This window comes from Fundulus heteroclitus, unplaced genomic scaffold (genome assembly GCF_011125445.2).
Source record: "Fundulus heteroclitus isolate FHET01 unplaced genomic scaffold, MU-UCD_Fhet_4.1 scaffold_54, whole genome shotgun sequence".
Classification (NCBI taxonomy): Eukaryota; Metazoa; Chordata; class Actinopteri; order Cyprinodontiformes; family Fundulidae; genus Fundulus; species Fundulus heteroclitus.
Window position 1 is genome coordinate 459,712 of NW_023396967.1, and position 13,283 is coordinate 472,994.

At 39.2% G+C, this 13,283-nt stretch overlaps 1 protein-coding gene across 3 annotated transcripts in view; it reads left to right on the plus strand.

The window, feature by feature from the left end:
* The window catches only part of opn7b (opsin 7, group member b), an 88,871-nt gene that overhangs the window by 36,230 nt on the left and 39,358 nt on the right, over window positions 1–13,283 (plus strand). Inside the window, exon 2 of one of the 3 annotated variants that reach the window (XM_036132787.1) lies at window positions 6,201–6,309. The exons of the other annotated variants lie outside the window; for them this stretch is intronic. Within the exon in view, the coding sequence (XP_035988680.1) occupies window positions 6,205–6,309 (105 nt within the window). The 5' untranslated portion in view covers window positions 6,201–6,204. The remainder of the gene's footprint in view (window positions 1–6,200; window positions 6,310–13,283) is intronic. 3 annotated transcript variants of the gene reach the window in all.

Genomic DNA, 13,283 nt, shown 5'->3' on the forward strand with positions numbered 1-13,283 from the left:
TTTGTGGTAATGTATTGAAGGCTTCTCATAAAACAGTTTGATTTTCCTTGACATTTGCCACACACAATGACTTGCCCTTCTTTTAATGGTTGTTTTTTACTTATAAAAGATAATTGTATGCTAATTCGATTAAAGCTGTGAAGTTTGGCCGAGAGGCTTTCATTGAAGCACATAGTTGTTGATGACATAGAGAGAAGTGGAGCATAAATTTTTGAGCTATGATTTATGTGATGTCATGTATGTAAATTTAAGTCGCCTCGTACTCAGGGACTCAAGGAGGACTTTCACACCTAAAATAGTGAGTCTCAGTGTTCTAGCTATAATAACCTACTGCCAGACTTAGAATTATAAAGAATTATGTTCAAAACTCTTCACCTTATAATTTTTGCTACAGCACTTTTAATTCACAATGCATGAGCAATGTGTGTGTGATCACTTCAACTGAGATATAACATTTCCACGTTATGGGGAGATGTCTCATGGTCAGCTGAAAAAATTGTGCATTCTTTCAAAGAAAAAAAATTGCGACCACCTTTGTTCCGCAACAAGTCACACTGATTAATTTACTTGTAAATGTCATTTAGATTTCAGTAAGGTTGAATAAGACTTCAAAGTCTCTTCTGTTCTTCAGGCAATCTATTTAATTTGCGCCTTTACTAAGTTATCTAATTTTCTTTTAAATAATTTAGTTTATATTAATGAAAATAAATAGAATAAAATATGCTGCAATGTCAAGTCTGAGCAGTGTATGGAATTTTTGAAGTGTCAGCTTATCAAATTGCAGTCTTATTATTTTTTTTTTTATAGAAGGACCTAATCCTAATCAGCATCAAATGGAACTCAGTGGTATTTTGATTGAGCAACTGTGTGGGGTTAATATATTTTCTTAGCAGCAGCTGAACTAGATTGCTTGAGGTAAAATAAAAGCAAAAGGGCAAAGTCTAATAAATGCAGACCATATTACACTTTTCAGAGTAGTCATTTGCTCAACGTACAAAAGGTATATGTTCACATTCTTCTAGCTTGTTGCTAAAGCATAAGGCAATGATGGCATGAATATGAAATAATAGAAAGATAGGGCAGTATAGATGGGGTGCTTGGTGAATCATAGATTCTCTCTAAAGAGCCTGGATGTATAGCAGCATAATTAAAGAATGATTCATTGTCTGAGTCAGCTCGGTCTTAAAAAGAAATCCACTTTACTCTCAATGCTGGGCCATTAGACTACCATTAAAAGAAAAATCATGTATGTCTCATTGACCCAAGCTGTGGGTAATATCACACTAATGAATGTCACAAACATTGGGGAGTCACAAATAATCCTGTCCACTAAGACTGAAGTGTTCTGCTAGGTTTAGATGCTACTATGAGGTCCTCAAGATTTGATAAATTGATACAATGAAGGGCTTTGGGTTTTTCAAGTAAGAGTTAAAATCATATTTAGGATTATATGAATCAGAATCAGCATTATTGGCCACGGTTGTGCACTCTATTCAGGACATTGACTTTGGCTAGCTTACAGACATTAGGTTTTTAATTTTATAAGCGGCAGTATAATACATGTGTGTCTTTTTTTTATATATAAAGAAAAAGGAAAGTTGTGATACTAGAACTATGCTTGTTTTTTCTCACAGCAGTGTAGCTTACTACTCAGGCTGTCAGGTATGTCAGTGAGGTGTCCTCAGCATGTTAGCCTGGGGGAAGAAGCTGTCTCTGTGGTGGTTGATTTTTTTCAAATATTGCTTGTAGCATTGACTTGAAGGCAAAGACTTGGCTGCACTTTTCTTGATCCTAGACCTGTATAAAACCTAAATGAAGGGTAGGATAGCCCCAGTGTGCGATTTGCAAAAAAAACACAGGGGGGGATCATTTACTCGATTAATCACATAATGTCGATAGGTAACTCGAGATTAATTGCAAATTAATTGTATGTTTTATCTTTTTATTTCTGAAAGTGTAATAGCCTGTTTGGGCATTTTAATATGCACTTTTGCAATAAATGACTCTAATAAAATACATGCTTGTACAAAAAATATTTTTATTTTGTTATTTTTCAAGCACTTTTGAGAATTGGAATGAAAACATCCTAGTGCCAAATGTTAAACTCTGGACTATAATGGCTAAATGACTAATCATGACGCCCTGATGTTTACACAATGTGTAAATAAATACCATGCCGATATATTTTTTTGCCTCTTAAACAAAGATAGACAAGGCATTAATAAAAATTTCACATTTCAATAAAGTCATAGGTTTTATTGTTCGCTTTTTCACTCTCTCTCACACACACATCTAATTCTGAGCTTTCACACCAAAAATAACTTCTTTGAATATTTTTGCTTGCTGTTTCTATCCATATTCATAGAGTTTAAGCCTGGAAAAAGGTTTAAAATTTCCAGGTCATTCCAGTCTTACACTTTGCTTGCAACCGGGCAGGAGCTTAATACCTGAATGAGACTGTTTAGCAACTGTTTAGTAACTCCAGGTCCTTCGTTTGGCTACGTGATTCATCCTTAGTTTGTCAAATACAGAGAAAACAAATTAATAAGCATCAAAGTACGGTTTATGGGTTGGGTTTCTGCAATGTTCTCAGCATGTTAAAAGCTCATCTTCAGAACCAATCTCTGCTCAAAATGGTGATCTGCACCATGTAATCTACTTTCAGCAGTTATCACCGGTTATTGCACCGTAAACTGCAGAAAATACGTGCAGAGTTGCTCTGTCTGCCTTTACTACCATCAGCTCCTATGGCGGAGGGATATTTCAGCTGGATACAAAGTGTCTAGTGAAGGCAGGTCTCTTAATAAAAGCTGTTTCGTCACTTATTTTAGAGCCCAAATAAGCGATTTCACTTTCAGAAACGTGCCCAAAAAAAACGCAACCCGTGACTTATAAAATTTACAAGCGCCTTTAGAATAAAAGGAGTCCAAAGTCGCATGAAATGAACAGCCTGTGCAACAGTGAGCATGGGTCTGTTTCGCTACAGTCTCTAGCTCTTTTGAAACTACGGAAAGCGCCGAGGGTAAAAGAAACCTCAGTCCGGAGAGCGCGGCGGGGAAAAACATTAGGGAACTGTGTGTGTTTTGACGCGCGATTAACGGCGACAAAAAATATGTCGGCGTTGTGGTCTAACGCGTTAAAACTGACAGCCCTAATTTATATACATTTTTAAATTCAGACCCGAGGGGGGGAGGAATGTATCCCCCCCAGGGATAAAACATGAATGACCAGAGGGGGGGGGGACGTCACAAGCAGAGGGGGGGTAAATCCCCCCCATCCCCCCTGGCAAATCGCACCCAGGATAGCCCTGACAATCTTCTCTGCAGACCTAATTGTTTGTTGCAGTTTAGACCTGAACTGTTTTGTGGATAAGCCAAACCTTATCTTGTAATGGATGAACAGAGGACAAACTGACCAATGGCATTATAGAAAATTATCAGCTGCTTGAGTGGAAGGTTGTACTTCTTCAGTTGTCGCAGGAAGCACAGGCCCTGCTGGTCCTTCTTCCCAATAGCGTCTATGTGTGAGGACAAGCTCAGGTCCCGAAAAAGGTTGGTTTCTAAGAACGGAAAGTGATTCACAGACACATTGTGTTGAGGATGGTGAAGGAAGACAGTGTGGTGGGAGTACTCTGGATGTCTACCATCATCTCCACAGTCATGAGTGGGTTAAGCTCCATGTGGTTGTGATTAGCCAATTCACCTCTTGACTGTATGTAGACTCATCAGCAGGCATGAAAGTGGTGACATCTGCAAACGTCAAGTGTTTCACAGGCAGAAGGAGTGGTAAGAGAAGACCCCCCTGAGGGGTGTCTGAACTGATGGTTCTTGTGTGGGAGAAGATGTTCCCCAGCCTCACCTTCTGCTGCTGGTCAGTCAGGAAGCTGGTGAACTACTGAGTGGCAAAATGCAATCTGTAGAAGGCAGTTGGTTGCCCTGGATATTATTTAGGTGTATCAGAGTAAAGGGGCCATTCATATTTTTTTATTTTTAAACTTCTTTTTTTGTAGGATTTTATTTAAAAAAAGGAAAACCATGTATCATTATTGTACTCAGTATTTTACTCATACTTCATGATTATGGACTACTAAGTGTTGGTTTTTTTTTACATAAATCCCATCAAAATACATTAAGGTTTGTGGTTATAATGTATTAAAGTTGTGAATACATTTGTAAGGCACTGCAGGCGATTAACTACAGAGATCCCACCTTAAGACACCAGGACTGTGGAAAGGCCATGGACCCTGCTCTCCATTTTCTGAGCACAATCTATTAACAGCATGTTAACATACTCCTATATGTTCCCTGTTTTATCCAGGGAGGCCAGACTGAGATTGCTTTGACGTGTACGGGGAGGGATAGTAAGTATAAGGAAGCTGATGCAAGAGGGCTAGAGGAAGACCAAAGAAGAGATTTGAAGAGAAAGAGGAAATTATTGTAGTTAGTGTGAGAGAAGAAGATGTAAAACATAGGGTTAGATGGAGACAAATGACTCGCTGTGGCGACCCCTGAAAGGGAAAAGCCAAAATAGGAAGATTTTACTTGTTTTTTTTTTTTTTTTAATAAATGGGACATTTCTATTCTACAATTGTCCACTGGCAGTGTATCCCACAAAATGCGTAAGTATAAATAGACCACCCCAAAAGCATTCAACATCAAAGACTCTTAAACAAAGGGACATTGTAGCTTCACCATTGCGGTCAGTTGACTCAACCACATCTAAAGAATTTGCCCCTGTTATCACCTCTGTTATCTTTAGCTTCAACAAGAGCCTCACAGACAAAGCTGAGCTAATGTGGTCCTGGAGGTTCAAATACTTTAAGTAAAGTTTTTTTCAGGAGCCTGCACTTAGTCCATTTATTTAAATCATATTAAAGACATGCTGACATGCAGGACTTTGGCCTTCAGAGACTATAAATGTCAATTTCTGCTGAAAGACACCCAATTCAAGTTTCTATTAGTGTATATTTGAACTTTTTAAGGGCAACTTGTACTGATGAATTTACTCATGTATATTACTATGATACCTCATCTGTCAGTGATACTAAGCATGCCTATCAACACAGGTGGGTGGGTGTGTGGTCGTTTTCTCTCTCTCTCTCTCTCTCTCTCTCTCTCTCTCTCTCTCTCTCTCTCTCTCTCTCTCTCTCTCAAGAGGGAGAGAGACAACGAGAGAAGAAACTGGGTGACCAAAGAGAGGGAAAGAGAATACATAGAGTCCGATGACCAAGTAAAAGACCCAACATATAAATTGTCCATGTAAACAATTCTAGCTTAATCCCCTCTTGTCTAATTACTTATGGCCGTGTAAATAAATACACCTGGGAAAACTGAGTAGACCCAAAGTTACGCCCTTAGCCACCGCAGATAACAGTCACAGTGTGAATGGTTGGGCTGGCTTCCTGGTCGGAGAGTCTGAGCAGAATGGATCAGAAAATTATCACCAACTTAATCTCAATGATCCAACATTATGGCTGACCAAAATGACCAATACTGGCTGTTCATTTATAAAGTTGAGAATAGGGAAATTAGAACACTTAATTACATAGAACATATCTAACATATCCTACATATAATAGGAAAAGCTTTGTGTAAGATTTCTAGAGCATATAAGAAACCGTGCACACAGTCATTGTGTCTGTGTGTGAGGGGTCCAAAAAAACAATATTGTCCTGGGCCCTGACAAAGCTGTCAGCTGGCCTGATACTAGGACACATATGTGAACGGTGTTCAGACCTATAACCAGCCTTTTATTTGTACTTTAGTCTTTCTCCCAACACAGGACATTCTGTAACTTTTATTTACCTACCAACCAATAAAAATTGCAACAATCTGCAAACTAGGTTTAGATCCAAAGTCCTTTGAAAGCAAACGCTGCCTAGATGTTTTCCTGCTGTGTGAGGAGCCTTAGGGCAGATTTTAGGGGATGACTGGAGTTTATTTTACCTAACACCGGATGAGAGTCTGAGCATAGCTTGAAGGGAATATAAAGCAGGCCATCACTGTGTCAACATGAACCATTGAACAAATGCACATGAAACAAAACGGGAGATTCCGGCATTTCAGTCTTCAACAGTTGTTTCATTGCGGGACATTTTCCCCTTAATATTTAATCTTAACTATGTTTGCAGTGTTATGACCCTTGAAACCAGCACACACGTGCCTTCATCTTCACTCAACCCCTGATGTTCCTTCCTATAGGTAGATGTGGCGGGGGCCTCAGCTACAGGAGCAACGATTCCAATGCCAGGCGCCCGTGGTCGAGGTCTTTTTTCAGCAGGTTGCCCCAGTCCTCCTTAGTCTAGGCAAGGTTGGTCAGTTTCTGCTTCAAGCGATGGAGTTCAAATATCTTGCTGTGTTGTTCAACCGCAGTGCCATGGGGTGAGGAATAGATATACAGTATTTATTGGGGCCTCATCAGCAGCAATTAAGTTGCTATTATAGTCTGTCATGGTGAAGATAAAGCTGACCCATAAAAACAAAGCTTTGAGTTTACCCGTCTGTTCATGGTTTGACCCTGAGATGTCAGTCATAACTACAGGAACAAGATCCCGGATACATTGGCTGAAATGAGCTTCTGCCTCAGGATGGTTTGGCTCTTCCTTAGAAATAGGGTCAAGAGTTCATAGTTGCCTCACTGTTTCCTCTGCATTGAAAGGAGTCGCTTGAGGCAATTCACATACCTGAATAGGAGACCAGATCCATAACTGACCAGAAGGATTATTCATCACTTCTGGTGTTATGTTTATGAACTTTGAGCATTGCGAGGAACTAAAAATGCAGACATTTAGTCTAATCAAAAACCATTTTGCTACAACAAGCTGTCACACATGTATTATGCGCATTACTTTAAACAGGCCCTTTTAATAGAAAAAATCCCTTACCTATGTAAAACAAAAGCATAACCCTGTAATTACTTCCTAATTTAAAGAGGGATGGGGCTAGAAATGCATTTTTCTTTCTGAATAGCTCTTTTAAAGTTATTTATTTGCTTTGAAAAATAATGAAACAGTGATTATGATTTAGTTATGTTTCATACTTTCAGTAATTATGGTTTTTATATCTCTAAAATATGTTTTCCCTTTAGTATGCGTACATGTACGTAGACATAAGCTAAAACAGTTACTAAATAGTCATTAATAAAATTTAGATGCTGTATATGTCAGTCATGTTAATATTGATCTTTTTAAAGATCTTTTTAAGGTCAATATTCAGTCTTTAATACACCCATTGCGTTGCTAAAAACTGTTCGTATACTAATTTTTATTCACTTTATTATCATTGTGTAAATTCCGATTGAGCAAATCTCATTGGAGGTGGATGAACTTTGGTATGAATACATGCAATAGGCAAAAATATACCCTATTGTTTAGTTACAGAATCAAAAATGGCAGCTTAAACAGGTGAAACTAGTGAAAAGCAAAAAAAAATAAAAATAAATAAATAAATAAAAATCACAGAAATGTGGGAATAGCTGAATGAAAGCCCTAAGGGACAAAAAGATGAAAGTTGAAGACATGAGATGGTGGTGAGAGCAGTGGAGAGATGAAAGTAATCTAAAAACATTTTGATTTTTTTTTTCTGTTTTACATTATCTTGGTCACCAAAAACCCAAAAGGCAGAAACTGTGACACCAGGATTGGAAGGCGAAGGCCACAGTGTAAGCATTCTGAGAGACAGAAATGTCATTAATGGGATGACCCTGTAAGAGGTGAAAATGTGAAATGTGAAATACAGGAGACACAGAAAACGCAAGTGCTGACATTTTTTGGCTCTTTGGTGAGTGAAAAATCCACCACTGACTGTGACTCTACAGCAAGTAATGACATCCTTCACACTCCCTTTTTTGAGTGTCTAACTCCCCTGCTGTGTTTTTCAAGTTGTTCCAGCACAGGGCACCTTTCCAAATTTAAATGACTTACAGAGCAACTTTATAGTGTGCCTATCTGTCTTCCTGCAATGCATGTGAAGGTCCTCTCTCTCTCCTTTATGCAACAACAAAGAAGGAAACGTTTGGATCAGAATTTATGGGTTATTTGCAGCAGAAACATTTCTAACTTTTGATCCAAAATTTATACATTATACAGGATTAGCTTTATTTGTTTCTTTTTCTCATTTCCGATTTCTTTGGTAAAAAACAAATGTAATCATTACATGATCATGCTTTTGTCTTAATGGGCTCCGGACTTTCATCTGCTCAGAGATGGATCCTTTCTGATAGTTTCTGGTCGCTTTTGCTTTGTTTTTTAGGCTTGGAGTAAAAACTAAATCTGAAACACTGCAGTCTTAATATTCCTGTTGAACATTGTTAATGACAATATGAATTACAATTAACCAACAATTGCCTCATTTTTTTTCTTTATAAAAGTCAGAATTTGCCCACTATTCTACATGAGCTTTACCATCTCAGTCACCAATATCTACATTCACCAGCTGCTTTATTAGGTATACCTGTCAGGGTTTTTGGAAAATTGGACCCAATATCATAAAGGTTAAAATGATTGTACTTGTGAATATCTTAAATCTTGGGCAGCCATTAACTGAGGTCCAATCATCCAAAATCTTGGTCCACAAAAGAGGGAATTAAAGGTGTCCAGCCATGTAAAATGCTTATAAACAGTTTTATCAGGATACAACAGGGTTCTTTAAACCAAGTCTTTTGATAGTCCTTCTTGAACCAAAAATTAATTTGCACCCGGGGGCAGTTTTAAGAGCCTCATATCAGAACATTTACTCACGTCAATCAACTCTGCGGTCACATCTGAGCCTCAGCAGGTTTAGCGTCTGCTTCAGTGAACAGCAACGTTCGTACTGTATTCCCAGCGACATTCCAGTCTTTTGTCTCTTGGAATCATTTTTTTGCACTTTTTTTTCACTGTATCTTGGACCTTTCTTCATTATTTCGCTGGGAGATGCTAATAGCTGTTAGCAGCTTACTTGTCTTAACCCCTGCTGCGCATGCGCAGTACGTACCGTTAATATCGTAAATAAACAAAAAATACTTTATTTACTAACAAATTAAGAAAAAAACAAAGCATAGAAACCAAAATAACAACTAATATGACAGCAGGATGTGATAATCTTTCACACATTTTTTTGCATTCAACCAGATTAAGCTTTTGACGTATCAATAAAAATGTAAAATAATGTTGACTATGCACCTTCAGAACCTGCCAAGTTCTATACAGCATAGATATAACAAGATTTTGGAAACATTCATCAGAAATTTTGAAAGCGTCCTGCAGTTGCTACTGATTTTTGGTTGTACATCTATGATGTTCGTCTTCTGTCACTTCATCCCAAAGGTGCTAAATTGAACTCAGATCTGGTGACTGTTGAGACCACTGGAGTGCAGAAACTTCATCTTTGTGTCCAAGAAACCAGTTTGGGATTATATGAACTTGAGACATGGATCACTGTCTTTCTAGCCATCAGAAAATGGCCTTATTTGGAATCCAACATGGTAATTACAAAAAAAATATTCCCCCTACACCAACATACGACCATCACTAGCCCAAACTGTTAATCCAACACAGAGAGGATCTATGCTTTCATGCCAATATCAGATTTATATGTTGCAACTAAAAAAGTGATTGCCCCAGGAAAAGTTTTTTCTTAGTTTCTCAGTTATTGTCCAGTTTTAGTGCATAACTTGGTTTTAACAAGGCAATATTTGAGCAGCTTTTGCCTTTGTAATTTCTAAACCCAGTCAGCCCAATCTCATCCTACCTGTGACATCAACGAGGTATATTGGCCCACACAACTGTCTCTCACTGAATACTTTTTTTCTTTTCAAACCATTCTCTTTACTTTGAACTTCAGCAAGTCGTCTTCGCCATGTCGAGCTGCCTTAATCATTTAATTGCTCACATGTGATTGACTGATGTGCTATTTGTGTTAAGAACTGGACAGGTAAACATGATAAAAAAAATGGCTGATGTAAGTGTAATTCAGGTGTTGGTATCAAGGGTAGTGAAAGTTTATCCTGCTGGGTAAATGAAAAAGCACTTGGATTCTTATGGCCTACCAAATAATCAAACCCTGACTGCAACATTGCATGTACTGTAAACACGATGACTAATTCAACAGACGGTGAAGCTCTATTCTATAACATAGGTTGCATTCAGAAATCAGCTGTTGCACAGGAACATTATAATACTTAAATAACAAAGAGAGAGTGTTTACCGTTCTTTAAAATGTGGCTAAGCTGTTGTGGGATGGCGCTTCAGGCCCTGGATCTTAAATGCTCAGATACGTTGTTGAGGACATGACCGGCTATTTTAAGAATATGCTTAGGGCTGTGAAAATGGAAATCCTGTTCTCTGTTGGTATTTGCTGTGGTCCGTCACCTTTAAAGGGGCCATGACGACTAATTAAATTTTTCTGAGCTTTTTGGGGGTGTAATATGATCTGCTGTGCACTGATGAGGCTATGTGAATGTCAAAACCGAATACCAAAGGACCTTTTCAGGGGCAGTCAGCTTTGTTGCTTTGCTCAAAAAACATCAGATCAGAAAACGGGTTATCTTTATATGTAGATTGTCTTTCTAGGTAAATCATATTCTCCACACCTGAAGGACCAGAAAAACACAGAAGAGTGGCTGAAGTTCATTTAAGGGGACTTCACTGACGACGGTTTCCTGTGGGGCAATTCAAGTCAGGGTTTTCAAACAAACGGATAAAAAAATGACAGCTTCTGTACCAACATGGAAGGTGGTGACACCACGCTGTCATTACCTGAAAGTCTATTTCATTTCCTGTAAAATGTTAAGAAGGTGTGTTTGTAACTGAAAAATCTGGTTGGCTGATTGAAGCTAAACCGCTGCCAGCGGCATCATTTTCCTGTCGCTGCTCAGGAGAGCGAGCTCTCCCCTGCAGTCACTATGGTGGAGAGCTGCCAGCCAGCCGCATACCACACTGTGTCGCCGTTGTACTGGCAGCGAGTTCTCCGCTTTGGTACCACAGAGGAGAACTGGATCCCAGCTGCATATTACTGTGTCACGGCAGTGCTGGCAGCGAGCTGCGGCACCGCGGTGGACCTGGCTCCCAGCTGCATAAAGAGCTGCTGTAACAAGCTCCCCGCTGTGCCATCCATGTAGCTTTTTGTTTTGGTCCCACTGTGATGATTCACGCCATTAGGTTAAAGCCTTTGGTCAGCTTGGCTTCGCTTCTCCGACATCCCGCAACACATTTGGCCACTTTTCCAAATATGGTTGTAGCCAATCAGTGTGAAGTCAACTAGGTAGAGCCACACATGATTAATGCAACCAACCCTTTTACTGAGAAGTGGCATTTGGCCTGACCAAACAACAAGCTGACGATGTTTTTTTCTGAAATTCGTTAGAGAATTTACATATGCAGCAAAATCAACTACAAGAAATGTAGTGTCATGGCACCTACAATGCTTCTAGAGTTTAATATTTGTTTGTGAGGCTTTGAACAGACTATGTTTTTCTCCCTTTGACTGTAGTTTGTATTTTCACAGATGTAATTGCTGAAGTTGTGGATGGAATATGTTTGTTTTCTGTCCAGGTGCTTTTTGCTACTACCGTTGTTACATTGTTATGACCTTAAACAAGATTTATTAGGTGCTAGAGGTCTCGGCTTCCATCCATTTATGTTAGAGGGATGTTTTTGTTAGTTTATTTTGTTCTTGTTTGTCTTTGTTGTTGCTTTATTATTCCTGTCTTGGGATTTCCTTGTTTTTTGGCCAAGGATCAGACCATTTCCAAAATAATCACAGTGTGGGGCTGAGGCTTTGTTCCTGATATATGTAGTGTCCAGGGAAAATATTAAGAACTACAAGAGCAGATTATTAAACTGATCATAGCTCTTGTTCAGGATGTTTGATTCAGTTGAATTTGTATAGAAAACCCAAGTTTTTTTAACCTTGAGAAAGAATGGGAAAAACCACAAAACCACAATGTTTGTTAACTACCTATACTAATGTTTCTCTTTTTAATACTTATTAAATTTACTTCAATAATACTTGGATAAGCTCTGAAGGTAAATTATAATTTATCATTTTAACTATTAAAGAAGAGTGGGCAAATGCAGAGTGAAAATTGTAGTGGAGATAAAAAAGGTTTGTGTAACCACCACACATTACTATGATTGCTTGATTTGTGTGTTTGTACCCTGGCAACTACTGTGCTGATGCTGTCACATGCTGCGTCAGTAGCGTATGCAAAAATAAAACGAGTGTATTCATGTGGCAATGCACATGTAACAATTTTGTTTCCAGGCTACAGATGTGCTTCTTGAAACTCACATATCTAGGATCAGTTCCTTTTAGGTACCACAATCATTTATGAGTAGTTCTCTAAGGGTGTATTCACACCTGCCATGTTTGGGCCACATGAAATGAACCAGAGTGAATTTGCCCCCTGGGTCCAGACCTTTTGTGGAGGTGTGAATACACTCAAGCGAACTCTGGTCCAGACCAAACAACTGGAGTCACTTTTTGAGGTGGTCTTGGTCTGCTTCCAAACAGACTCTGGTGCGGTTCACTTCTGAAGTGAATAGGAAACAGCTCGAGCCAGCCCACGTACAGAAGACATATCACGCTACCGTAGCGATGAACTTAGTACCTGATGCTTTGCCACGCTGCGGCCAACATGCTGTGGGACCCCTTCAGCTTGTAGGAGGTATTCTCTGACGCAGTTCCAAAATTAGAGATGAAATGTCCCAAAACCTGCATTGAATGAGCTGCTTTTGACACTCCTAAACATTCAGCAGCGGTAATAACAGAACAAATATGCAAAACATAGGTGCTGCATGCAGAGGAGACTTTCCCTCCATTTCTGGGTCTGTGCTACGTCCTGCCCTTGTCTTTTCTGCCCAGTGGGAGCTATGATTGTCTTAAATTGTGCGGCATATGCGCGGCTTTGCTATAGTTCACTTGCAAAAAGTACAATGTGAAAGCAAACTGCGGCAAGTGAAAAAAAAATATCAAGTCTGCTTTTGGTCTGGAAATAACAAATAGACCACAAGACTTTCCTGGTGTGAATGCCCCCCATTATTTTTACAAGCTTATAAGCACAAGTTCTGTATTTGAATACATTTTTTTGTGAACCATAGAGCCATTTTCATACTAACCTTTTCTAAGTTATTTATGACATGCATTGGCAGAGACAGGTGACTGACACCCCTGGCTCTTCCCGCTGTGGTTCCTCCCTCCAGACCAGTTACCCCTGTAGTTCACTGTAGAATACACTCGTGTCCTGTTTTCCCGCTGGACGCCCGTCTGTCTGTCTGCCTGCTGGTCTCAGTCTGTGTTCCCCAG